This window comes from Thamnophis elegans, chromosome 1, assembly GCF_009769535.1.
Source record: "Thamnophis elegans isolate rThaEle1 chromosome 1, rThaEle1.pri, whole genome shotgun sequence".
In the NCBI taxonomy this organism is placed as follows: Eukaryota; Metazoa; Chordata; class Lepidosauria; order Squamata; family Colubridae; genus Thamnophis; species Thamnophis elegans.
In genome coordinates, this window is record NC_045541.1 from 180,393,305 (window position 1) to 180,418,627 (window position 25,323).

General features: G+C 45.1%; 1 protein-coding gene across 1 annotated transcript; it reads left to right on the top strand.

Annotated features, from left to right (window-relative positions):
* The first annotated feature begins 223 nt into the window (after positions 1 to 223).
* SIRT6 (sirtuin 6) lies at positions 224 to 25,239 on the top strand. Its single transcript, XM_032235892.1, has 8 exons — positions 224 to 411; positions 4,345 to 4,472; positions 8,554 to 8,736; positions 10,143 to 10,202; positions 15,111 to 15,206; positions 18,656 to 18,736; positions 22,457 to 22,580; positions 24,563 to 25,239. Exons 1-8 carry the CDS (start codon positions 346 to 348, stop codon positions 24,872 to 24,874), a joined length of 1,050 nt encoding a protein of 349 aa, XP_032091783.1. The 5' UTR covers positions 224 to 345; the 3' UTR covers positions 24,875 to 25,239.
* The last annotated feature ends 84 nt before the right edge of the window (positions 25,240 to 25,323 follow it).

Below are 25,323 nucleotides of genomic sequence, written 5' to 3' on the forward strand. Positions count from 1 at the left end.
TGCCTGCCCAAAACAAAGATGGCGACGCCGGCAACTTCACCTATCACTTATAACCACACCTCCTCTCTGCCATTCCCAAACATGGCCCCTCCCTCCTAACACCCGCACCAAACATGGCGCCCGCGACGTCGTTCACCTTTCCAAGGAAGCAAACACGCTCGCGCTCTCCGCCCAAAGCAAAGATGGCGAACTGCCCCCACCAATGGCTGAACGTTCCCGCGGAATGCGCCTGCGCAGCTCTCCCCCCCCCCCGGACCGGAAATTATCCATTGAGATGGTGCGTGTGGGGGGTCCCTTAATGATTCCCAACGAAAGGATGAAGAGGTTGGCCGAGACAGCAACGGGATGTCGGTGAATTACGCGGCGGGGTTGTCGCCCTACCCGGACAAAGGGAAGTGCGGCCTCCCGGAGGTGAGGGGAAGGCGAGGCAGGCGAGAGGAGGCCTCGTTGCCATGGGAACGGCCCATCTTTCCTCCCCCCCCAGCCCCGCCCCTTAGGCCTCCGGGAGGGAAACTGAGGCACGATGGGGGGGTCAAGAGTCTGAAACTGGGGGGTGGGTGGGTGGAGGGAAACTGAGGCACGGAAGGAGAAAGGGGGAAACTGAGGCACAGGGGCCGCCCCTGAGGCAGGTTGAGGGGCGGGGAAGCTTGAGGGAATTGATTCCCCTCCCTCCGGGGCAAGATGGGGGGGGTGTCTCTAAAGTGGGCATCATGGACTACAACTCCCAGAATCCCCCAGACAGCAAGGGTGTGTGTCTGTGTTGGGAGGGTGTTCCTTTATCTTTCCTTTCAAGGGGTTTTCGTAACAGTAACAGAGCTGGAAGGGACCTTGGAGGTCATCTAGTCCAACCCCCTCCTCACGCAGGAGACCTGTACTAGGGATTTGAACTGCTGAATTTTCTTTTTCTTTTTCTTCTTTTTCTTTTTCTTTTTTTTATATTTTTATGAAACATATTCAAGATTTACACCACATTTCCATTCTTTGACAGCGTTTCAGTATTGGTATCAATCTTATTTACACAATGGCTATCTCAGTTTTCTTTCTTTCCAATTATATACATCACTATTCTATATATAGTATAATTATTCAGATAGATAGATAGATGATAGATAGGTAGGTAGGTAGGTAGGTAGGTAGGTAGGTAGGTAGGTAGGTAGGTAGATAGATAGATAGATAGATAGATAGATAGATAGATAGATAGATAGATACATAGATACATAGATACATAGATACATAGATACATAGATACATAGATACATACATAGATACATAGATACATAGATACATAGATAGATACATAGATATTTTCAAGCTATTTAGCTCTCATCAGCTAGCCATACCCTTACTGGGATTTGAACCTGTGCTGTATTACATATTAGGCAGTTGTGTTAGCCACTAAGCCACCGGCTCTCCTCCTTTAACACAACTGCCTAATATGTAATACAGCACAGGTTCAAATCCCAGTAAGGGTATGGCTAGCTGATGAGAGCTAAATAGCTTGAAATAGATCTATACTAGTCTCCCTTTATTTATTTATCAGCACAAATGCAACACACACACACACACACATATATGTATGTATGTATATGTATACACACACACACATATATAGACAATACCTTTTAGTTATATCAATATTTACAAATATATACAATACCTTTCCCTTTTGATATGTCTCTTAAGAAATCTTTATATATGATCTTTACATCTATTTTCTAGCCAATTATACCATATGTTCCAAATCATATAATAATCCATTTCTTTTCTATCTTTTAATTCCATAGTTAACCTGTCCATCTCTGCACAATTGATCACTTTTTTACTGTTGACCTTTCTGATCGACAAGCTCATTGTCTTAGCCACTGAGCCACCTAGTCAGCTTGTCAGTTTTATCTATGGGCCCCATTGGAGGTGTATGTGTGCGTGGGGGTGTCTATACAGGCAGTCCTCTACTTACAACAGTTTGTTTAGTGACTGGGGTTCCGACGGCCCTGATAAAAATGACTTAGGACTGTTTTTCAGACTTAATGACGGTGGCAGCATCCCCCAGGGGGTGACGGGTTCAAAATTCAGAGCGCTTGGCGATTGACTCGTATTTATGACGGTTGCAGCGTCCCGGGGTGGGGGCCAGGCGATTCCCTTTTGCGACCTTCTGTGGGGAAGCCAGGATTGTTCACTTAACAACCCTGTTACTGACTTTTAACAACTGCAGTGATTCACTTAACAGCGGTGGCAAGGAAGGGGGTAAAATGGGACGAAATTCACCTTAACCAGTGTCTCGCTTAGCCACATGTATTTGGGCTCGATTGAGGTCACAAGTCAAGGACTAGCTATATATAAGTAGTGCCTCTTCTCAAAATTAATCTTTGGTTTTGTTTTTTTAAAAGTTTTGGGAGCTTTCTGTGTCAGTCTGTGTCTGTCTGTCTCTCTATCCAACTACCTACCTTTGTCTGTCTATCTGTCTCCGTCTATCTCTTTATCATCTATCTATCTTGATCTGTGTCTGTCTCACTTTATAGCCATCTGTATCTATTTGTCATCTATCTGTATCTATCTGTCTATCGATCTCTGCCTGCCTGCCTGCCTATATATCTTACCTATCTATCTATCTCTATCTTATTCTGTGTGTCTCTGTCTGTCTATCTCTATCTCTTTATCATCTGTGTCTGTCTGTCTATATCTTGATCTGTGTCTCTCTGTCTATATCTCTTTATCATCTGTCTCTGTCTGTCTATCTCTATCTCGTTATCATCTACCTCTGTCTGTCTGTCTCTATCTTGATCTGTGTCTGTCTTTCTCTATCTCTTTATCATCTGCCTCTGTCTATCTATCTATCTCTATCTTATTATGTGTCTCTTTGTCTCTATCATCTGTCTCTGTCTGTCTATCTCTATCTTGATCTGTGTCTGTCTGTCTATCTCTATCTCTTTATCATCTGTCTGTCTGTCTGTCTGTCTATCTCTATCTTGATCTGTGTCTGTCTTTCTCTATCTCTTTATCATCTGTCTCTATCTATCTCTATCTTATTCTGTGTCTCTTTGTCTGTCTATCTCTATCTCTATCATCTGTCTCTGTCTGTCTATCTCTATCTTGATCTGTGTCTGTCTGTCTATCTCTATCTTGATCTGTATCTGTCTGTCTATCTATATCTCTTTATCATCTGTCTCTGTCTATATCTTATTCTGTGTCTCTTTGTCTTTCTCTATCTCTTTATCATCTGTCTCTGTCTGTCTGTCTGTCTATATCTTGATCTGTGTGTCTGTCTATCTCTATCTCTTTATCATCTCTCTGTGTGTCTGTCTGTCTATCTCTATCTTGATCTGTGTCTGTCTATCTCTATCTCTATCATCTGTCTCTATCTTTTATTCTGTGTCTCTCTGTCTGTCTATCTCTATCTCTTTATCATCTCTCTGTGTGTCTGTCTGTCTATCTCTATCTTGATCTGTGTCTGTCTATCTCTATCTCTTTATCATCTGTCTCTGTCTGCCTGCCTGTCTGTCTATCTCTATCTGTATCATCTGTCTCTATCTATCTCTTATTCTGTGTCTCTCTGTCTGTCTGTCTCTATCTCTTTATCATCTCTCTCTGTCTGTCTATATCTTGATCTGTGTCTGTCTGTCTATCTATATCTCTATCATCTGTCTCTGTCTGTCTGTTTATATCTTGACCTGTGTCTGTCTATCTCTATCTCTGTATCATCTGTCTCTATCTATCTCTTATTCTGTTGCTGCATCCCAAGGGTCACGTGATCAAAATTCAGGCGCTTGGCAACTGACATGTCTCTATGACTGTTGCAGTGTCTTGGATTCACATGATCACCACTTGTGACCTTTCCAGCTGGCTTCCGATATGCAAAGTTAATGGGGGAAGCCAGATGTGTTTAACGACCATGTCATTCATTTAACAACCGCAGTGATTCGCTTAACAACTGTGGAAAATAGACTGTACTGCAAAATGGGACAAAATTTGCTTAACCGCTGCAGTGATTCGCTTAACAACTGTAGCAAATAGATTGTAACGTAAAATGGGGAGAAACCCCCCTCACTTAACTGCCTTGCTTAGCCATGGAGATTTTGGACTCAGTTATGTTGGTGAGTCGAGGATTACTTAGATGTAAAAAAAAAAAAAAGAGTTGGGAGGAAAATCTAATAATAAAGCAGAAAGTAACCAGATCAGCCTTAATCTGGCTGGAGGTGGGTTCTCTCTTGACCTCAGCAGGGCAGTTAAACTCCTGGCTGTTGATACCGAACAAGGGATTCACACCTTCGTAGGTGCTTCAGGGACCCATTGCTTCACCTACAACCCAGTCGGTGCCTACTCTAATGTCTCCAATCTTTTATTCAGATTTTTGATCCGCCGGACGAGTTGGAAAAGAAGATCCATCAGCTGGCTGACTTGATCCAGAATTCTTTCAACGTGGTCTTTCACACCGGGGCGGGTATCAGCACAGCTTCAGGGATTCCGGATTTCAGGTGGGGAAAGGGACAGCCGAGGCCAGAGGTCTGGACCAGAAGCCAAATTTCATCTACCGTATTTTTCAGAGTATAAGACGCACCTTTCCCCCCCCAAAAAAAGAGGGTGAAAATCTGGGTGCGTCTTATACACTGAATACAGCATTTTTGGCCTTCTGAAACCCCACTCCCTTGCATCCCGTTTTTCACAAAAATGGACATGTAGAGGGTTTGGGAGGACTTCAAAGTGTTCCTTGGGGCTGGGGAGGGCAAAAATGAGCGGAAAATGGGCTGTTGTTTCCCCCTCCACCTCCAAGAGCACTCTACAAGCCTCCCAAAGCTTATGCATGCCCTGTTTTTTGCTCATTTTTGCCTCCCCCAGCCTCCAGGAGCACTTTGCATGCCTCTCAAACTCTCTGCATGCCCCCTTTTCACAAAAAACAAGGCGTGCAGAGGGTTTGGGAGGCCTTTAGAGTGCAAAAAGTTTTTTTTTTTTTTTTTAATTTACCTCTTCAAAATCTTGGTGCGTCTTATACTCAGTTGCGTCTTATAGTCCCAAAAATATGGTAACTCAGAATTTTCACACCAAGTTTTAGATTCGGGAACAGCAGGCCTTGAATAAGCTATTTTGGTTTATGAAGCCGTGCGTAGAAATGAGGATGCAAATTTGGTTTGGAAGCCATGCTCAATGCACGGATGATGAATTATGAAGCCTTGAATGCTCAAATCTCATTATGGGGGATACAAGGAAAAGGCTGCAGATTTATAGTGGAATATTCCATCTAATGCAGGTTGTCCTCATTTAGTGGCTATTTGAAACTACCAATGGAACAGAAGTTGCCTTCAGAAGTTGTGGGAGCGTCATCCCTGGAGGCTTTCAAGAAGAGACTGGACTGCCATCTATCAGAAATGGTGGAGGGTCTTCCTGCTTGGGCAGAGGGGTTGGACTAGATGACCTCCAGGTCCCTTCCAACTCTGTTCATCTGTTACATTGTCAATGAAAAAAGTGATTTATGTCCAGTCTTCACACTTACGACCATTGCAGCATCCCCGTGGTCATGTGATCAAAATTTGAATACTTGGCAACTGACTCATATTTATAATGGTTGAAGTGTCCCGGGGTCATGTGATCCCTTTTTCGACCTTCTGACCAGCAAAGTCCATGGGAAAGCCAGATTCACTTAACAACCGGGTTAGTAACTTAACAACTGCGGTGATTTGCTTAACAGTGGCAAGAAAGGTCGTCAAATGGGACAAAATTCACTTAACCAACGTCCTGTTTAGCAACAGGAACTTTGGGCTCAATTGTGGTTATAAGTCAAGGACTATCTGTATAATGGAACACAAACCAAGATAAGACACCTCTCCTGGTTATGTTTAATTCCGATGATTAGTCTAGGAAGTCAGTCGAATTAAAGGCCAGGTTGAAGGACTATAACCTTTCCTTGAAATTATTTTCATGATATTTTCACGAACAATAAGGAAATATAATCATTCTGTCTTGGTATACCTGCATTTTCCCCTCGTCTTCCTCTCACCCACATTTCTTTTTGAAAAGTTTTATTGTTTTAATTAAACAAAAACACAAAAAAAGAATCATCCTTCGTTACATCTTGTAGAAAGCGTGTCGATTGGTTACAAATACATTTCATGCATTTCTTCCACAATCATTCCTCGGGGAATAGGGCGGCATACAAGTTTAATAAAATAAAATCAAATAAAATCAATCAAATCATTACATATACTTCATTCGAATTGAATCGTACATTTTAAATCAAAAATTTTTATGTATTTTACTATCACTGTACCACAATTCTCATTTAATTACCATTATTTAAACGTGTTTTTATCTGAAATCATTTGTATTTAAAGACACCTTTATAACCTATTCTGAAACAAAATCAGTTAATAAGATATCTAAGCATTTTCCTCCGCTTCTCCCCCCCAACTCACAATTTAAAGCTTATATCCAATTTGCTTTTACTAATACAACATACATACATACATACATACATACATACATACATACACACACACACCATTAAACATTATCCATCAACATTTCCTTGTAATTAACTGAAAATTATTTACTATTAGTATCACCTCTCCTCTCATCAGCCCCAAAGGAAATTATACCTTTATAGCAATATCTAGACAAGAATTTATTAATAAAATTTATAGGTCTTTTCATTAAGTCCCAATTAAAAATTTATATCCAAGTTATTTTTACAAATTAAGGTTCCTCTTACCTACATTGAAGTCATGTCCAACCCATCACGAGCCCTTGGACAATGTTCCTCCATGCCTTCCTGTGCTCTACCAATCGTCTGGAGTCCATTAAAGCTCACGCCGGCTGCTTCGGTGACTCCATCCTGCCACCTCATTCTCTGCTGTCCCTTTCTTCCCTTGCCCTCAATCTTTTCCAGCATGAGGCTCTTCTTCACCCACATGGGGATCATCAATTTTCAGGAACATTCTGCCCGCAGCGGCTCTTACCCTGTTCAAAAGCTGCTTATTTTTCTTATTTTGTTTATTAAGTTGATATGCCACTCATCTCGCTGTGATGCTGCTCTGGGCGGTTTACAACACAATAAAAACAGTATTGTGTCAAAACCGTCAATATAACATTAGAAACAATGACAAGATGGAGGAGGGGCGCATACAATGGGGTGGGAGGTGGGAGTGTTTAATCCTGTAATCTTCTCCAGAATCGTGGCACGACAAGACAGCGCTAGACTAAAGCGCGTCCGATTAAACCGCGTCGCTGACGTCATCAACAGGGCGACAACAGCGAGCGCGGAGAAAGAAGGGCGCTTTAAATAGCGCTTTGAAAGCAAGCCGATTCAAGTTATGGTTAGGGTTAGGTTTAGGGTTAGGTTAAGGGTTAGGGTTAGATTTAGGGTTAGGTTAAGGGTTAGGGTTAGGTTAAGGGTTAGGTTAAGGGTTAGGTTTAGGGTTAGGTTTAGGGGGGTTAGGTTTAGGTGTTAATTTTAGGTTTAGCGTTTACAGCGTGCTTCTGTCTCTGCGCTGTTGTCGCCCTGTGATGACGTCAGCTACGCGGTTTCGTCGAGCGCCCTTTAGTCGAACGCGGTTTTGTGGTGGAATCCTCCAGAATGGCCTGAGCCCCCTCCAAGCCCCAGGCCAACCAGCAGAGCTAGGTTTTAAAGGCCCTTTTGGAAGTCTTAAAAGGTGAGGGAGATGGGGCAGATCTCGCCTCGCGGGGAACAATCTTCCAGAAGCTACAGCAGAAAAAGGTCTTCTCTTGTACCCTGGTAGCCGAAATTCCTTGGCTCAGGGGTCTCCAACCTTGGCTACTTTACGACTTGTGGACTTCCAGTTCCCAGAATTCTTCAGCAAGCATGTCCTGGCTGAGAAATTCTGGGAGTTGAAGTCCCTAAGTCACAAAAAGGTAGCCAAGGTTGGAGACCCCTGTGTTAGAGGACTATTTACCCCAGAATTCTCAGCCAATCCTTCTGCTAGAGTGGTGAGATCAAGTACTGATTGTTCCATCAGGTGCAATGTTATTCTGGGAATTGAAGTCCACAAGTCGTAAAGCGGCCAGTGTTGGAGACCCCTGTTTTGGCTGATGGGGGGTCTTCAGCATGTCCCTTCTGGTGTCAGCGGTTCGGTCCAATTCCATGAGATGAGATGGTTCCTCAGGTAGCCTGGAGCCATGCCACCGACAGGTAGTCCTCGAACTACGACCCCAATTGAGCCCCGGATTTTCCCTTGGTAAGCAAGGCAGTTCTTAAGTGAGTTTTGTCCCATCTTACCAATTTTCTTGCCGCCGTTGTTAAATGAATCCCCGCAGTTCTTCAATGGGTCTCACGGTTGTTAAGTGAATCTGTCTTCCTCTGTGATTTTGCTCGTCAGAAGGTCGCAAAAGGAGAGCGATCACGTGACACACACACCCCCGGGCACTGTCATAAATATGAGTCAACGACCAAGCGTCTGAATTTTGATCACAGGATCCCAATGGTCGCAAGTGTGGCAAATAGTCGTGACGTTACTTTGTTTTTCCAGTGAGATTTGCCACTTCAAGCAGTCACTAAATGAACCATTGTAAGTGGAGAACCAACTGTGCTTCTCTTCCTTGGCGCAGAGGTCCGAATGGGGTGTGGACCATGGAGGAGCGGGGCCTGGTGCCCAAATTCGACACCACCTTTGAGAACGCGAGGCCCTCGAAGACTCACATGGCCCTGTTGGAGCTCCATCGAGTGGGCATCCTGCACTTCCTGGTCAGCCAAAACATAGACGGGCTTCACGTGAGGTCCGGCTTCCCCAGGTAACGCTTACCCGCTTGAAACGTTGGCGGCCAATGAGGTGTAGAAGTTGGGGCTTCTCCAAGAAATCACCCTAGATCAGGGATGGGGAACAATGACAATTTGTGGACTTCAGCTCCCAGAATTCCTGAACAAAGAAGGAGAAAGAGCGGTGGTGGGTGGATTAGGAGGAGGAGGAGGAGGAGGAGAAAGAGTGATGGTAAAGAAGAAAGTGTTGGGGACGTAGAAGGAGAAAGTGTTGGAGAAGGAGAAGAAAAAAGTACTGGAGGAGGAGGAGGAGGCTTTGGGTTGCTTAGCGCTCTCTGAGTTTGATGCTTTTCTTGTAGACATTTTATGACCCAACTATGGAATATCATCAGTGCTAGAAGGGAGAGGGGGTTTTGTTTGCTATTTATGTCACGTCTCCTCTCCTCTGATCCAAATTATTTATACCTTCATAACAAAACCTAAACAAAAAGTTTATAAAGTTTATAAGTCTTTTCACCAGATCTCAATTTACAATTTGTGGCCCGGTTATTTATCCAAATTAAGGTTATCATTTCATTATTAATATTGTAGTAAATTATATGTTAACGAACAAGCATTCGATGATGATCTAAAACGGTCTACCAAGTACTAGAATCCCTACTTATTAATCATCAAAAGTTAGCTAATTTTTATCATCGAGTGGCATTATCAACTGGTGTCTTTCCAGTAGCAAAAAGGTGGTTTTGTGGAGAGGAGGAGGAGGAGGAAGAAGAAAAGGAGAATGTGAAGGAGGGCAGCTGTGGGTTCTCTGAGCTTGGTGGTTTCTTTGCAGACGTTTCATGACCCAACTAGGTAACATCATCTGTGTTAGAAGGGAATGGGTCTTGCTCTCCATTTATGTACTAGTACGGGGGTCGGCAACCTTAAACACTCAAAACAGCCACAAAGGTCCTAACTGGAAGCCCCCTGTTCAATTCTAGAGCCGACCAGAAATCCGGCTCCCCCACCATAGAGTCTCCTCCTTGTGCGGCTTCCTTTTTCCTCTACCTGTCCTAACCGAAAGCCCTATCAATTGTGGAGCTGACCGGAAAACCCGCCCCTTGCCATAGAGTCTCCTCCTGGTGCGTCCTGCTCCCCCTCCCAAAAAAAACTGGAAGCTCCTCTCAAAATTGTGGTACCAATCCATGCCAGAGAGCCACAGCAGAGGGATGAAAGAGCCACATGCGGCTCCAGAGCCTCAGGTTGCTGCCCCCAGTACTTGTAGCTTGCTGGCTTGTGGGTGGGATTGTACTTGGTAAGTTCCTTGATTACACTATTAACACCGCTAGTATATAAACAGAGAGCAAATCCCACAAGTCTTAAAGTTGCAGAGTTTGGAGACCCCTTTAAAGTGCATATGATCTCCCTCGTCTAGCAACTTTTCTTCATGTCTCTGCTCTAGGGACAAGCTGGCAGAGCTGCATGGGAACATGTTCGTTGAGGAATGCATGAAATGTGGCAAGTATGTTCCTTTTATTTCCCCCTCCTCCTCCCCAAAGCTGCTTTTACGTGAAAAACAAATGTAGCTTTTAATCACGTTTTTTTTTTTAACCAGGGATGCTCAGCGTTCTTTTTCTATTATTATTATTAAAAGTTTTTTATTTTTAGTTCTCAAAACAGACACAACACAAAAAAAATCCTCTTTCTTTACATACTGTAGAAAGAATATCAGTTGGTTACAAAAAATTTCCGTGCGTTTCTTTCAGTCACCCGTGATTCATATTAATTCTAGTATTTTAAATCAAATATATTTGTACATATTACCATCATCCTACCCCCATTCTCGTTTGGCTATAATTGTTTAAACATCCTTCATCATAAAACATACCAAAACTCAAGGCATAACCACATACTGGCATCTCATTTGCTATTTCTAGTATCCCAATAACATTATTCCTAATGGCCTATTCTAGCTAAACATCAATAACATTTAGTAACAAAGGTTTCTAATTTTCCTTTCCAAATCACTGTTTACAATTTACATCCAATTTCCCCATGTTGTACCCATACCTATATATACATTGTTATAATTATCTCTCCTTTATTTGACTATATCCATTATCATAGTTCTTTTTTATTAATCTTTATATGTAACCAAACCATTTCTCATCTTCCTTTCATAGGTACCACTCAATATTCATATCCAATTATTACTTGTTATACCAATACATATGTGTTCTGACCCCCCTCATCCCACACCAACACATTCCGAGCCAAAGATAAGTTACGGCATTTAATTAACAGACAGACAGGTCCTTGGCAGCAAACTGGCACAGACAAGCTTGGGCAGCAATCCAGCACAGATAAGGCTTGGCAGCAATCCAGCCTGCCAAGCTCACAATAATGTTCTCCAACATTAGTTCCTGCGTTGACTTCTGCAAGAGGGGCGTGTGCACAAGCAGTCCTTTTATAGTCTGGAGAGGAGCCTAATGACCACCAGCTGAGTGCAATTACCTCCTGTAATTGCACAACTGTTCCTGACGCCTATTAGCTCTTTGGTGCTGGGCATCCAGGAACAACTCACTGCTGGTGTACGGATCACTCTCCCTTGCCTCCTCCCCACTGGTCCAAGGCTCAGGCGCCTCCTGGTGGTCAACCAGCCTCTCTGGTCCCTGCTCGGAGTCGGAACCCTGTCCAGGGTCCTCCAGAGCCGACTCATAGGGCCCCTCGTTGTCGGAGTCTGGTGGCAGCTCCAACGGCTCCTGCTGGGCCACAACACATATGTATACATTATTATCATTTTCAATTGTTTATTTAACCATATCTATTGTCATTAAATTTCACTAAGTCCAACTAGTTTTAGATTAAACACTTTCATCTATCAGCCTGTATCTTTCCAATTAGCTAAACATCCATAATATTTAATAACAAAGTTTTCTAATCCTCCTTTCCAAATCACTGTTTAAAGTTTACATCCAGTCTCCTTATATTACACCCATATCTATATATGCATTATTATTCTTATCCCTCCTTTATTTGACTATATCCTGTATCATAACATTTCCTCCCTAATAATCAAAACTTTAATTGTATCTAACTTAGTTCTAGTATTGTTGTTGTTGTTGTTGTTATTAACCTTTATGTATAATCCAAAAGGATTCCTTACATGGGTACCATTCAATATTCATATCCAATTATACTCATCATAATACTACACATTGTATACATTAGTAACATTATCAGTTATTTATTTAAGCTATATCTATTATCAGTAAATTTCACTAGGTTTAACTAGTTTTAAATTATATTCTTCCATCTATCAACCTATATCTCTCCAATAACAACAATTTCATATCTTCTGCAATCCTCTAATCATCTTCTTGATCAGCTTTGTATGGACTTCTCTTAACAACTCCTTGCTTGTAAAATCTCTCATATAATCTTGATGCCCTCTTTCTGTTTCCTTATTCAGCTTGTCTTTGATTGTCAACAGTGTTATCAATACTTTTGCTAGTAGAATTTCTTCCTTTGAATCCATAAATTCTTTAATTTTTTCCTCTTCTATATCCTGCCCTCTGGAATAGAATTCCTCTCTGTTTAATTCCTCTTTCAGTATTCCATTCTTTCCATTTTCAGGAACGAACCAATTGCCATCAATATCAGCAGGTTTAATCTCTTTATATTCATTTTCCACTTCGGTTTTTTGAGTTTCAATCACCCCGTCTTGCATTTGATAAACATCCTCAATTTTTTCATCATATTTTATTGTTTATGTGCTCTAAGTATTCCAGCTTTTGATCTATTATTTTATATATATTTGATGATTTTTGTATTTCTGAAAGTATCTTTTGCAAATTTGCCATTCTAACATACACAGCGGCTCTAGCTTGGAAGGTTAATAAGATTAAAGCATAGATTCACAACGGATGTTATTTGCACTTCAAAGGGTCATCTGTGTGTTTCCCTTCTTATCACCCTTTGTAACCAATCAGCAAAGTCATATGGTGCCAAGTCAAAAACAACCCGTGGAAAAACAAAAGCCTCCCAGCCTCCGAGCAGCGGTAACGCTGTTAAAAAGTTTCCTTTTGTATCTTTGTAACTTGTATTTCAAGTTAGAAAAAAGAGTCCAATCTTTAAATGAATTAGAAAAATACCCACAGCAATGAAAGAGGAAGACTTTAGCCTATAGATTACAGAGAATCGTAAATAGAAGGTGGAAGAAGAAAACTTAATCCATCTGTTGCAGCAAATTGAGGTTTGTAATCTACTTACGAAAGAGCAGGACTTGAGACCACGAAAGTGAGAGAAACAGGTTTATTGGATGCATCGAGTTCAGCGTGTTCACACACCAAAATCTGAACTGCCTGGGCTCTGCCCAGGATCCTACTTTTATGCCGTGTTCCACACTGTGCATTCTGAAGGCGTTTCCATACACGAGACAAACATGACATTTCGAAAAGGGGAAGTTCACTTTGGAAAGTTACAGCAAAGTACATAGGAGAAATACAAAAAGGAGAAGTTCCTATAATGTCTTAAGCTGTCAGCAGTTTTACCTCTGTTCTATCTCTCACCCACGCCTGGCTTCCTGTGCCCCTCCTTTACAGGGTCTTGCCACACTGTTCAGCCCTATTTTTAATACTTATGAGGAAGTTGGAGAGAAAAGTTCACTCCAGCTAAAAGTCAACTTTGGGACTCCAGGGCACTAGAATGAAAAGCCAAACTAATATGAATTTATAAGGTCCATTCTATTAAGACCACCTAAACTGGCCAGCCACTGGTGGGTTTACCTGTGCAACCCCTGCTGCATCACATCCATTTCAAAAGGCTTGCATAAATTCCATCCATGAAGATAGCATTTAAAAAGTAACATAACCACTGTCCAAAACCATTCCAAATTTATTTCCGCCACTTGACTCTTCTATTCTTCAATTTAAATTAATTTTTTAAGTTTTTATAGGCAGTCTTTTTTTAAAAAAAAACAATAAAAATTCCTCACCAGCTGGAAACACTTTCACTTTCCATATCCTTTTGTTTTGAAGCCACCCTGACTTCGTCGGCCTTGGCTGGATTTTTTTACCACCGACTTGAAGAGCTTCTCTTGCGATTATGCGATATCCCCGAGATCAGCAAGACGTATTTTTCCTGTTTACCATCTCTTCGGGACGGTTTAGGTCCGCAATTCGCAATTTAATGAGTTTATATGCCGCCCAATCCCGGAGGACTCCGGGCGGCTTACAAATACGAAATAAAATAAAATAACACATAGAGGAAAGAACAAAAACAGTTTAAAAAACACAACATACATTTGGCTTAGCTGGGGGTTGGACCTGATTTAAAAATCAGCAACCCCAGGCCTGTCGGAACAGCCAGGTTTTGGTGGCTTTTTGGAAGGCCACGAGGGTGGGAAGAGTCTGGATCTCTGCTGGTAGCTCGTCCGTTTGGACCACCCAGCGGCAAAAGTATTGGCTGCGGTCTCAGAGCATCGAGACCACACGACCATATTGTCGCGACCTTGGCTCCTCTTCCGGATGCTCAGCATTCTTAAAGTGGGACACCATCCTGGGCTGGGTCTCTCTTACCAAGACATCATCATCATTTTTAACGACCTCATAATCCCTTGTGGGGTGGAGTCTGGGCAAGTGAATGGAACTAGCAGAGTGTTTAGTGGCCCTTTGCCCTTCCTGTTGCCAGTGCGGACTTTTGTTCAGCAGATATATTCTCATTGTGCCCAGAGAGAGAAATATCTAGCTCTATCTAGAATTGAACTCATAGCCTCTTGATTGCAAGGCGAGAGCTCGACCTCTAGGCCAGCACACCACTCCTCTCTCTTAGCAAGACATCCTCCCCTAATTTTAGTCAAGAGCAGGATCTGAAGCTATCTCAGCAGCCTATCAGGTTGCCGAGTCAGGGACTCTGCCCAAGAGGCAGCTGTTTCCACACCTGGAAGTAGAAGATGCTCATCTGGGTTGGGAGCTGTTAATCCAGAGCCACCCCTCCCAAGAATTGGATGGCAGCAATGCTTCCCATTTGGTGGGAAGGCTAGAAATTGGGAGATTGGGAGTTCTAGTCCTGCTTTTAGGCATGAAAGCCAGCTGGGTGACTTTGGGTCAGTCACCAGGAGACTGGGAGTTCTAGTCCTGCTTTGAAAGCCAGCTGGGTGACTTTGGGCCAATCACTAGGAGACTGGGAGTTCTAGTCCTGCTTTAGGCATGAAAGCCAGCTGGGTGACTTTGGGCCTCTCTCTCAACCCAACCCACCTCACAAGGTTGTTGTGTTGAAAGTAAGAGGAGGAAGGTGTGTTAGATAGGTTTCCCGGCCTGAGTTATTCGTAAAAATAAGAAAGACGGGATACAAATTAAATAAACACAAAGGAATAAATAAATGCCTTGTTATCATTGCTGTAGCCGTGTCTTCTTTTCATTTTTTTAAGGCAATACGTGAGGGACACCGTTGTGGGCACCATGGGGCTCAAACCCACCGGCCGGCTCTGCGACGTCTCCAAACAGCGAGGGCTCCGATCCTGCAGGTACGTTCCCCCCCGCTCCGGCTGCCTTCCCTGACCCCTCCCCGTGAGTCCTCCTGAAAAGACGGGCTGCCGAAGACGGAGCGCCCCCTTCACACCCCACTCCATCAAGTCACATAAAGAGCCAACCGGCATGCGTTGACATTATAACAGATTAATAGAGGTGGAAGGGACCTCGTAGGTCATGTAGTCCAACCCCACACCCAAGCAGGAGACCCTACATCATTTCTGACAGATGGCAGTCCAGTCTCTTCTTGAAAGGCTCCAGGGATGAAGCTCCCATAACTTCCGAGGGCAACTTCTGATCCATTGGTAATTTCAAATAGCCACTTAAATGAGGACTGGCTGTATTAGATGGAATATTCAACTATAAATCTGCTTGGCATGCTACACTTTGTTGATTGGCAATGTGGTGTGAACGCAGCCCATTCGATACCTTAATTACAGGTAGCCCTCGACTTAATGACCTTCAAAGTTACAGTGGTACTGAAAAATGGGACTTATGGCTGTTTTTCCACAGTTATGACCTTTGCAACCTCCCCGTGGTCACGTGATCCAAATTCAGACGCTTGGCAACTGGTTCATATTTATGACATATTTATAGCTGGGCACACGACTCCATTTTCAGCATTCAGCAACTGGCCGGCGTTTATGGCCATTTACAGGGATCCCGGGACTAGAGTTAACCACCTTTTGCCAAAATGCTGGTGTTTATTTTCAGTTTTCGGCAAAAGGAAAAAAAAAAAACCTCCGACAAGATTAGATTTCCTTAATGACTTCAGTGTTTACTTGTGTGGGAGTTTCACTTAAAGGCTATGCTGATTTGTTTAACAATTGCTGAAGGGGCGGGGGGAGAGGTGGTAAAATCGAGTTGATCATGTGATAACGTGCTTTAAAACTGTCACAACTTATGACCATAATGGACAGCCTCCATTATGGTTATAAGTTGAGTACGTGCATAGCAATGCCTTTCTCACCACCTCCAATTCTTGAATCCCCTTCTGGGCTCCCTTAATTCTAATCAGAATAGAGCTGGAAGCAGACTTAGAGGTCTTCTAGTCCAGTGTTTCTCAACCTTGGCAACTTGAAGATGTCTGGACTTCAACTCCCAGCATTCGCTGGCTGGGGAATTCTGGGAGTTGAAGTCCAGACATCTTCAAGTTGCCAAGGTTGAGAAACACTGTTCTAGTCCAACCCCATGCTCAGGCAGGAGACCCTATACCAGTGATGGCAAACCTTTTGGGCACCGAGCGCCCAAATTGGAATGTGTGTTCATGCGCGTGTGGCTGGAGCACCGGAAACCCCAAAACCACCTGACCGGTGTGCATGCCTATTTTTTGGCCATTTTCAGGTCATTTTTCGGGCTGTTTTTAGTCTCAAAATAGCTGGAAAAGGGCCTGTTTTGGTCTGTTTTTCAGGCTGGTTTTTTTTTTTTGTCTGTTTTCAAGCTGGAGTAAAATGCCCCAAAATGGGCTAAAAACAGCCCTGAAAACTGCCTAGAATGCCCTGAAAATGGCCCAAACATGCCCCGAAAAATGGCCTGAAAATGGATGTGTGTGCCGGAAACCAGAAGAGCAGCTGGCGACTGTGCGCCTGCCCCCAGAGAGGGCTCTGTGTGCCACTTCTGGCATGCGTGCCACAGGTTCGCCCTACCCCATTTCAGACAAATAGCTGTCCACTCTCTTCTTAAAACCTCCAGTTGATGGAGCATTCACAACTTCTGAAGGCAAGCTGTTCCACTGGTTAATTGGTTAGAAAGTGGTGTAAAAGTGCCAGCCAAAGGCCAGGCACTGGCTCTCCCTTTCCCCCTCATGTTTTGGCACAAAAGGCGAGTTACGGACCACGGAGTTCTTAATGGGTGGCCATTGCACCCCAGAGCTGCCACTCGAATCAAGGAAGGGCAGGGGGGAAGACACCTCTCAGCTTAAGTGCTTTAAGTTGGCATTAAATCTCCTTGGCAAGATTATTAATAGCAGCTTTGGGGACCTTTGTGGAGAGGAGAGCTGCTAAGGAAAGAGGCAGGCAGAAGATGGGTTGTCTAACGGTTCCTGCTCAATTTACACCTGTCTCTCACTCATTCATCGCGCCATCGACTGCAGGAAGAGAGTTGGGGGGACCCGCAAGATCTTCTAGTCCAACCCCCTGCTCAAGGAGCCAATCCCATACCATTCTGGACAAGTGGCTGTCCAATCTCTTCTTAAAGAGCCAAGATGGCGCAGTGGTTAAGAGTGCAGTATTGCAAGCTACTTCAGCCGACTGCTAGCTGCAGTTCGGCAGTTCAAATCTCACCGGCTCAAGGTTGATTCAGCCTTCCGTCCTTCCGAGGTGGGTAAAATGAGGACCCAGATTGTTGGGCACAAGAGGCTGATTCTGTAAACCGCTTAGAGAGGGCTGTAAAAAGCACTATGAAGTGGTATATAAATCCTCCCTCCCTCCCTCTCTTTCTCTCTCAAGAGCCCTGGTGGCATAGTGGTAAGAATGCAGCATTGTAGTCTGATTCTGCCCACTGCCAGCAGTTTGATCTTGACCGGCTCAGGGTTGGCTCAGCCTTCCATCCCTTCCGAGGTCGGTAAAGTGAGCATCCGGATTGTCGGGGGCAAGAGGCTGACTCTGGAAACCGCTTAGAGAGGGCTGGAAAGCACTATGAAGCGGTGTATAAGTCAAAGAGCTATTGCTAGTGCTAAAAGCCTCCAGAGTTGGAGCATCCACAACTTCTGGTGGCGAGCTATTCCACTGGTTTATTATCCTCACTGTTAGGAAGTTTCTCCTTAATTCCACATTGCTTTTCTCCTTGATTAGTTTCCATTCTTGTTTCTTGTCCTGCCTACAGATGTTTTGAGAAATAAGTTAACCCCTTCCTCTTTGTGGTAGCCTCTCAAATATTGGAATATTTCTATCATGTCCCCCCCTAGTTCTTCTTTTCTCTAGACCGGTTGAACCCAGATTTTGCAACTGTTCTTCATGTTCTTTCCTCCCCTTGGCATCCAAGATTCTCTGACCTGGGTTTGCAAATGGCCATAAATGCAGGTTGGTTGTCGGAACGCCCAAAATGCAATCACATGACCATGGGGCTGTGGTGTAGACACCAGACGTTCAAATTGGGGCTATAAGTACCTTTGAGGGGACGGCCTGTTGTAACTCCCAATTCCCGGCTGCTGGCATTTGGAAGGAGGGGCTTGGAAGGGTGAGCTGGGGGTGGGTGGGTCTTCATTCATTCTTCCTTCCTCTGCCTGGGGAATTCTGGGAGTTGAAGTCCAGACATCTTCAAGTTGACACGGTTGAGAAACACTGCTCCGGAGGAAGAGGAAAGGTGGGGGGGTGCTTGAACCTCAAAATGCTAGAAATACACCCCAAAAACTCTGGGAAGGGAGGGAATGTATTTTTAAAAAATGCTTTTATTCCCCATTCACAGTTGGTTTGATCGCTCTGCCTTTTTTGTTTCTTCTCAAAAGAGGCAAGTTGATGGACACCATCTTAGACTGGGAAGATTCCCTGCCAGATCGGGACCTCAATTTGGCTTCTGAAGCCAGCAGGTGTGTTTTCCACGGCGCGGTTTCAAATCCAGCCTTCTCCCGGATTTCTGGTTCCGAATTTCCTTCAGGTTGGGTCTTCCTGAATCTAATCTGGGTGGAAGCTACCGTTGAGGAGCCCAACAGCGAAGACTGATGGGGTTCATAAACCGGTTGAAACGTCACTAACGGGCGACAATATTTGTAGCTCGGGATTGAGCTGGGTGGTTTCCTTGCAGACGTTTCGCCATCCGACTAGGCAACTGTTTTGACCCATCTCCCCAAACACGACAAACCCTCTGAAGTGAACTCAAAAGATGCCTTTATTAGGAGCACCGGCAGCCCCGGCAAAAAGTTTGTCACCGCAGGCTAACAAATCTGTCCGGCAGGGAGATGAATAGTTGTCTGCCCCATCTATTCATCTCCGTCCCCTGCCTTTTATCCCCAGAATTAGGGTGGGGCTTCACTAACAGCGGTGGATTTTCCATCCCAAGGACCAGCTCATAGATTTCCACTGCTCTCCTCTCCTCTGCCCCATCTATTCATATCCGCCCCCTGCCTTTTATCTCCAGAATTAGGGTGGGGCTTCACTAACAGTGGTGGATTTTCCATCCCAAGGACCAGCCCATAGATTTCCACTGCTCTCCTCTCCTCTGCCCCATCTATTCATGTCCGCCCCCTGCCTTTTATCTCCAGAATTAGGGTGGGGCTTCACTAACAGCGGTGGATTTTCCATCCCAAGGACCAGCTCATAGATTTCCACTGCTCTCCTCTCCTCTGCCCCATCTATTCATGTCCGCCCCCTGCCTTTTATCTCCAGAATTAGGGTGGGGCTTCACTAACAGCGGTGGATTTTCCATCCCAAGGACCAGCTCATAGATTTCCACTGCTCTCCTCTCCTCTGCCCCATCTATTCATGTCCGCCCCCTGCCTTTTATCTCCAGAATTCGGGTGGGGCTTCACTAACAGTGGTGGATTTTCCATCCCAAGGACCAGCCCATAGATTTCCACTGCTCTCCTCTCCTCTGCCCCATCTATTCATGTCCGCCCCCTGCCTTTTATCTCCAGAATTCGGGTGGGGCTTCACTAACAGTGGTGGATTTTCCATCCCAAGGACCAGCCCATAGATTTCCACTGCTCTCCTCTCCTCTGCCCCATCTATTCAGCTCCTCCCCCTGCCTTTTATCCCCAGAGCTAGGGTGGGGCTTCCCTAGCAGCGGTGGCTTTTCTGTCCCAAGGACCAGCCCATAGGTTTCCACTGCTCTCCTCTCCTCTGCTTTCTGTGCATCCGCGCGTCAGGCACCGGACCCAGCTGTTCCTCCTCTTCCTCATCAGCCACCTCCAGACCTGGGGGCTGTTGACTCTCCATCTGAGGGCTGACGGCCGGCCTAGACTCTGCCTCTCTCTCTCTCTGTCCCTGACAGCGCCATTCCCTCTTCCCCCTCAGAGCTCTCCGGTTGCCTTGATGCCGACCCTGACTCCCACGCCTTCTCCTCCTCTGATTCGATTCGGCTGCTGGAGGGGGCCAGCGGCCAACAGCCCACAACAGTTAACATCATCATTGCTAAAAGGCAGTGAGCTTTGTGGAGAGGAGGCGGAAGAGGGCTATGGGGTTCTGGGTGCTCTCTGAGCTTGGTAGTTTTCTTGCAGATGTTTCGTGACCCCCCTGGGTAACGTCATCAGTGCTAGAAGGGCGTCAGGTTTTACTCTCTGTTTATACACCAGTTGTCAAGCACTAAAAAATATTCCGAGGAACTCAGGCAAACAAGCAAACGAAAAACAATAGGCTAATCAAGTAGGCCTCCACTCCTACCAACACTGTCAGGGCTAGCCACTCGCACATAAACGACAGCAAAGCCTTGTAGCACTGATGGTGTTGCCTAGTTGGGTGATGAAACGTCTGCAAGAATACCACCAAGCTCAGAGAACACTTGAGGTCCGCATAGCCCTTCTCTGCCTCCTCTCCCCAAAACTTCACTCCTTTACCCCAAACTAGAGAAAGCAGAGCCGATGGGTAGCCCTGACCCCCACGGTGCCCTCAACGGTCTTCCTCACATATTGCCTTAAGAACAAAGAATGTGTAGTGTGATGATAAGTAATAATTGGATATGAATATTGAATGGCACCCATGAAGATTAGAAATCCTTTTGGATTATATACAAAGGTTAATAAAAAAGAACTAAGCTAGATACAGTTAAGTTTTGATTATTAGGGGGAAAATGTTATGATACAGGAAATAGTCAAATAAAGGAGGGATAATGATGACAACCTATATATATGTATGAGTATAATATAAGGAAACTAGATGAAAATTGCCAACAGTGATTTGGAAAGGAGGATTAGAAAAGTTTGTTATTAAATATTATGGATGTTTAGCTAGAATAGGACATAAGGATTCAGTGTTATTGGAGGATTTTAGAAATAGTAAATAAAATGCCATTATGTGGTTACGTATTAAATCTTGGTATATTTTATGATGAATTAATTTATGATTAAATTAATTGTTTAATTTAAGCAACTATATTCAAATGAAAATGGAGGTATGATGACGGTAACATATAAATATCTGAGTTAAAATACTTGAGTTGATATGAATTATACTTGATGACTGTTGAAGAGATGCACGAAAGCCCTTTGTAACCAACTGGTACACTTTGTACAGTTTGTAAAGAAGGAAGATTTTATGTGGTGTGTTTGTTTTGAAAATAAAAATAAATTCTATTTTAAAAAAAAACAACACAGAAGACACCGCTGCAGTGATAACAACCAGGGCTTGCTTTATTCATTTATATTTAACGAGCTGATAACCCAGCGTTGCCCAGGTATTTATTGATGCTAATCCTGTATTAGACAGGAAAAGGAATGAATCGTCTCTATAGTGTCAAGTCAAAGTAATACTGGAACACACAGACACACACACACACACACACACATGAACTTGGATCCAAAATGCACACTCTCCCTGTCAAAAGTACTGTGATTTGACACTATGGATATAATTCATTCCTTTTCATTTCAGCAGCCCAGGCGTTCCAGAGTTATGCTTGAACACACAAACACACACACACACACACACACACACACACACACACACACACACACACACTGAGGGATATCTTACCCCCACAGTATTTATTTCCAGAGAGTAAGTCATCTGCGTACCAAGTCATTTTAATGGCCCAGGCATTTCAGAGTTTGGCTGGAACACACAGACACACACACAGACACCCCCGCCCCCTGAGGGATGTTAGGGGTGTCTTACCCCCAGAGTATTTGTTTCCAGAGAGTAAGTCTTCTGTGCACCAAGTTTGGTTGAAATTGCTCGAGGTGTTCCAGAGTTATGCTGGAACACACGCACGCACACATATATATCCAAAATGTACACTATGACTATCACTGTCAAAGGTATTGTGATTTATAATCATTCCTTTTCATTTCAGTGGTCCAGGCGTTCCAGAGTTATGCTGGAACACACACAGGCAGAGATACACATAGACAGACAGACAGACAGACAGACAGACACACACACACACACACACACACCAAGGGGTGTCTTACATATACAAATACTGTATATTTGTACATTTGTATCCCATATTTATTATTGTTACGGGTGGGTCAATTAAGGTAGGGGTGGTAAAAATTCCTCAGCAGACTATTAAGTCCTAGACTCCCTCCATTGTTCCTCGCTCCACTTTCCTCTTTGAAAAGGGTCTTCAGGGCTGATTTCTCCTCTGCCTACAGGAGGGCGTCCTTGTCCATCACCCTGGGGACCTCGCTGCAAATCAAGCCCAGCGGGGACCTTCCTCTGCTGACCAAGAAGAAAGGGGGGAAGTTGGTGATCGTGAACCTGCAGCCCACCAAGCACGTGAGTATGTGCCAGGAACCCCTCTTCCCTCGACTGGACAGCTGGCCCTCCATGTTTTCCTCTCTGCTCCTTGGGGGTCAGCCCTTTTGGTTGGGGAAAAAGAGCAGCAGATAAACCGACAAGCCAGGAGCCTCTGCTCTGGGGCTAAGAGAAGACCCGGCTGGCTGGAGGAGGAGAAGGAGGAAGGTAGGTCTTTAGTCATCAGCTGTCAGGTGCAAGAAACCAGATGCCAGAAGAGCGTTCAAAAGTACTCAGAGTTTATTTCCTGCTATAGTTTCATCTTCTTTTAATGACCCCAAATCCCTTGCAGGGTGGAGTCTGGGCAACTGAATGGAGCTGAGTGTTTACTGGCCGGCTGCCCCTCATGTCACCAGTGCGGAGTTATATTCAGCAATTATATTCTCATTGTGCCCAGAGAGAAATACCTTTCTCTACCTAGGATAGAACTCACAGCCTCCTGATTGTGAGGCGAGAGCTCCACCTCTAGGCCACTGCACTACTCTATTTCCAGACAGACAGACAGACAGACAGACAGACAGACAGATATAGACAAGAATCTGATCTACTCACAGTCCAGGCAAATTAGCCACAGATAAGAGTCAACAGACTTCAAGGGTGGGGGACTGGAATTCGGTCTCTTGTAGGAGCAGAGAGAGACTCCAAACTAATGACACATTTGACACCCCCCCCCTTTGGCTCAGCCTGGTCTTCTGCTACATCGGGCTTTGATGTTTCTTCTGCCTCTTTGAAGCTTGTTTATTTATTTATTGAATTTATATGCTGCTTGTCTTCCTGATTCCACAACTCTGGGCAGCTTACAAAATGGCAAAAGAGAAATAGAAGAAGTGATTAAAACTTTAACCCAATGCAAAAACCCCAGCCAAGGAGAGAGACAGGACAGGATCAAGGCCTACCTGTCAGCCAGTGATGAGCGCCAACCTGAGGTCATCCAATCCCCTTTTGAGACCTGCCCAGCCAGCTTTTGAAAAACAAAATAAATGGGGGGAAGCCAGATTTGCTCCTCTCTCCTCTCCACTTTCTTGTCCTCTCCACTCCCATCTCTCCCCTCCCCTTTCCCCTCCGCTGTCCTCTCCACTCCACTCTCACCCTCTCCACTCCCATCTCCTCTCCTCTCCACTTCACTCCCATCTCCACTCCTCTTCACTCCCCTGCCCTCTGCCCTCTCCACTATTCTTCCCTCTCTCTTCCCCCTCCATCCTCTCCACTCCCATCTCCACTCCACTCCTCTGTCCTCTTTCCTCTCCACTATTCTTCCCTCTCCTCTCCCTTCCCCTCCCGTCCTCTCCATTTCCCTGTCCACTCTCCACTCCACTCCCCACTACTCTCCCCTCCTCCTCCTTTTCATTCCTCTCTCCCCTTATCTCCACTTCACTCCCATCTCCACTCTCCACTCCCCTGCTCTCTGCCCTCTCCACTATTCTTCCCTCTCTTCCCCCTCCAATCCTCTCCACTCCCCTGTCCTCTCCACTCTCATCTCCTCTCCACTCCCCTGTCCTCTCCCCTCTCCACTATTCTTCCCTCTCCTCTCCCTTCCCCTCCCGTCCTCTCCATTTCCCTGTCCCCTCTCCACTCCCCTCTCCACTACTCTTCCCTCCTCCTTTTCATTCCTCTCTCCCCTCCTCTCCACTTCACTCCCATCTCCACTCCTCTCCACTCCCCTGCTCTCTGCCCTCTTCACTATTCTTCCCTCTCTCCACTCCCCTCTCCACTCCTCTCCCCTCCTCCTCCTTTTCATTCCTCTCTCCCCACCTCTCTCCTCACCACTCCCCTGTCCTCTCCACTCTCCTTTCTACTCCCCTCCCCATATCCTGTCCTCTCCTGTCTCCTCTTCCTTCCTCTCTCCTCTCCCTTCCCCAACACCTGGGATTGGACCCAGAAGCAAGCCAGCAACCACTCCCAAGACCCGGTCGTCGTTCTGTGTTCCACATCACATCTTGGCCCCTTCTTTTTCTGCTCCTCAGGACAGACAGGCGGACCTGCGCATCCACGGCTACGTGGACGAGGTCATAACGAAGCTCATGAAACTCCTGGGGCTGGAGATCCCGGAGTGGACTGGGCCACTAGTGGTGGAGAGTGCGGAGCAGCAAGTGGCCAAACCACTCACCAAGGCTGGCACGGACTTGCCATTCCTCAGCAAGGAAGAGCCTTCTCCCCGCTGGAACGGCGCACGGGAGGGCCTGGGACACACAGCGGTCCTGAAACAGGAATCCTGCCTGCTGGATGGCGGCTCAGTCCCGGTTAAGCGGCCGAAGCTGGAGCTGTTGCCAACTTGATGGATGCCATGCTGGCGGGGCTTGTCTGCCTGGTGGGGGTTGCCTGGTATCTCTCAGAAAACCAGCTTGGCCTTGGCGTTTCTACCTGACTTTTTTCAGAATTGTCTTCCTCCGGGTTCTGTGCGTAATTTTCTTTTCCCCCCTGAAATTTTGAAACTTTTCTGGATGAGCCCAGATTTTCTGTTTCTGGAAGAAGGTAACAGCTAGTTATCCTTCTTTCTGTGGGGCAGGCCAGGAAACAAGGCTTGTGCCCTCTTTTTATGCCTCTTGGGTGCTGTTGAGGGACAGGGTCCCTTCCCTTCTCACTCTTCCTTCCCTCTTCTCTCCCCTCCCCTTTTCTCTTCCATCTCCCCTTTTCCTTTCCCCTTTCTCTCTCCCTTCTCCCTCTTCTTTTTTCTCTTCTATTTTCCCCTCTCCCTTTCTCTTCCCCTGTCCCCTTTTCCCTTCTC

Bases quoted from the DNA above. Each gene is read 5' to 3' on its own strand.
- SIRT6 (XM_032235892.1), top strand. From the start codon at position 346: ATGTCGGTGAATTACGCGGCGGGGTTGTCGCCCTACCCGGACAAAGGG. The intron at 412-4,344 runs GTGAGGGGAAGG...TCTTTTATTCAG, and splicing joins GGAAGTGCGGCCTCCCGGAG to ATTTTTGATCCGCCGGACGA. The intron at 10,203-15,110 runs GTATGTTCCTTT...CATTTTTTTAAG, and splicing joins GAATGCATGAAATGTGGCAA to GCAATACGTGAGGGACACCG.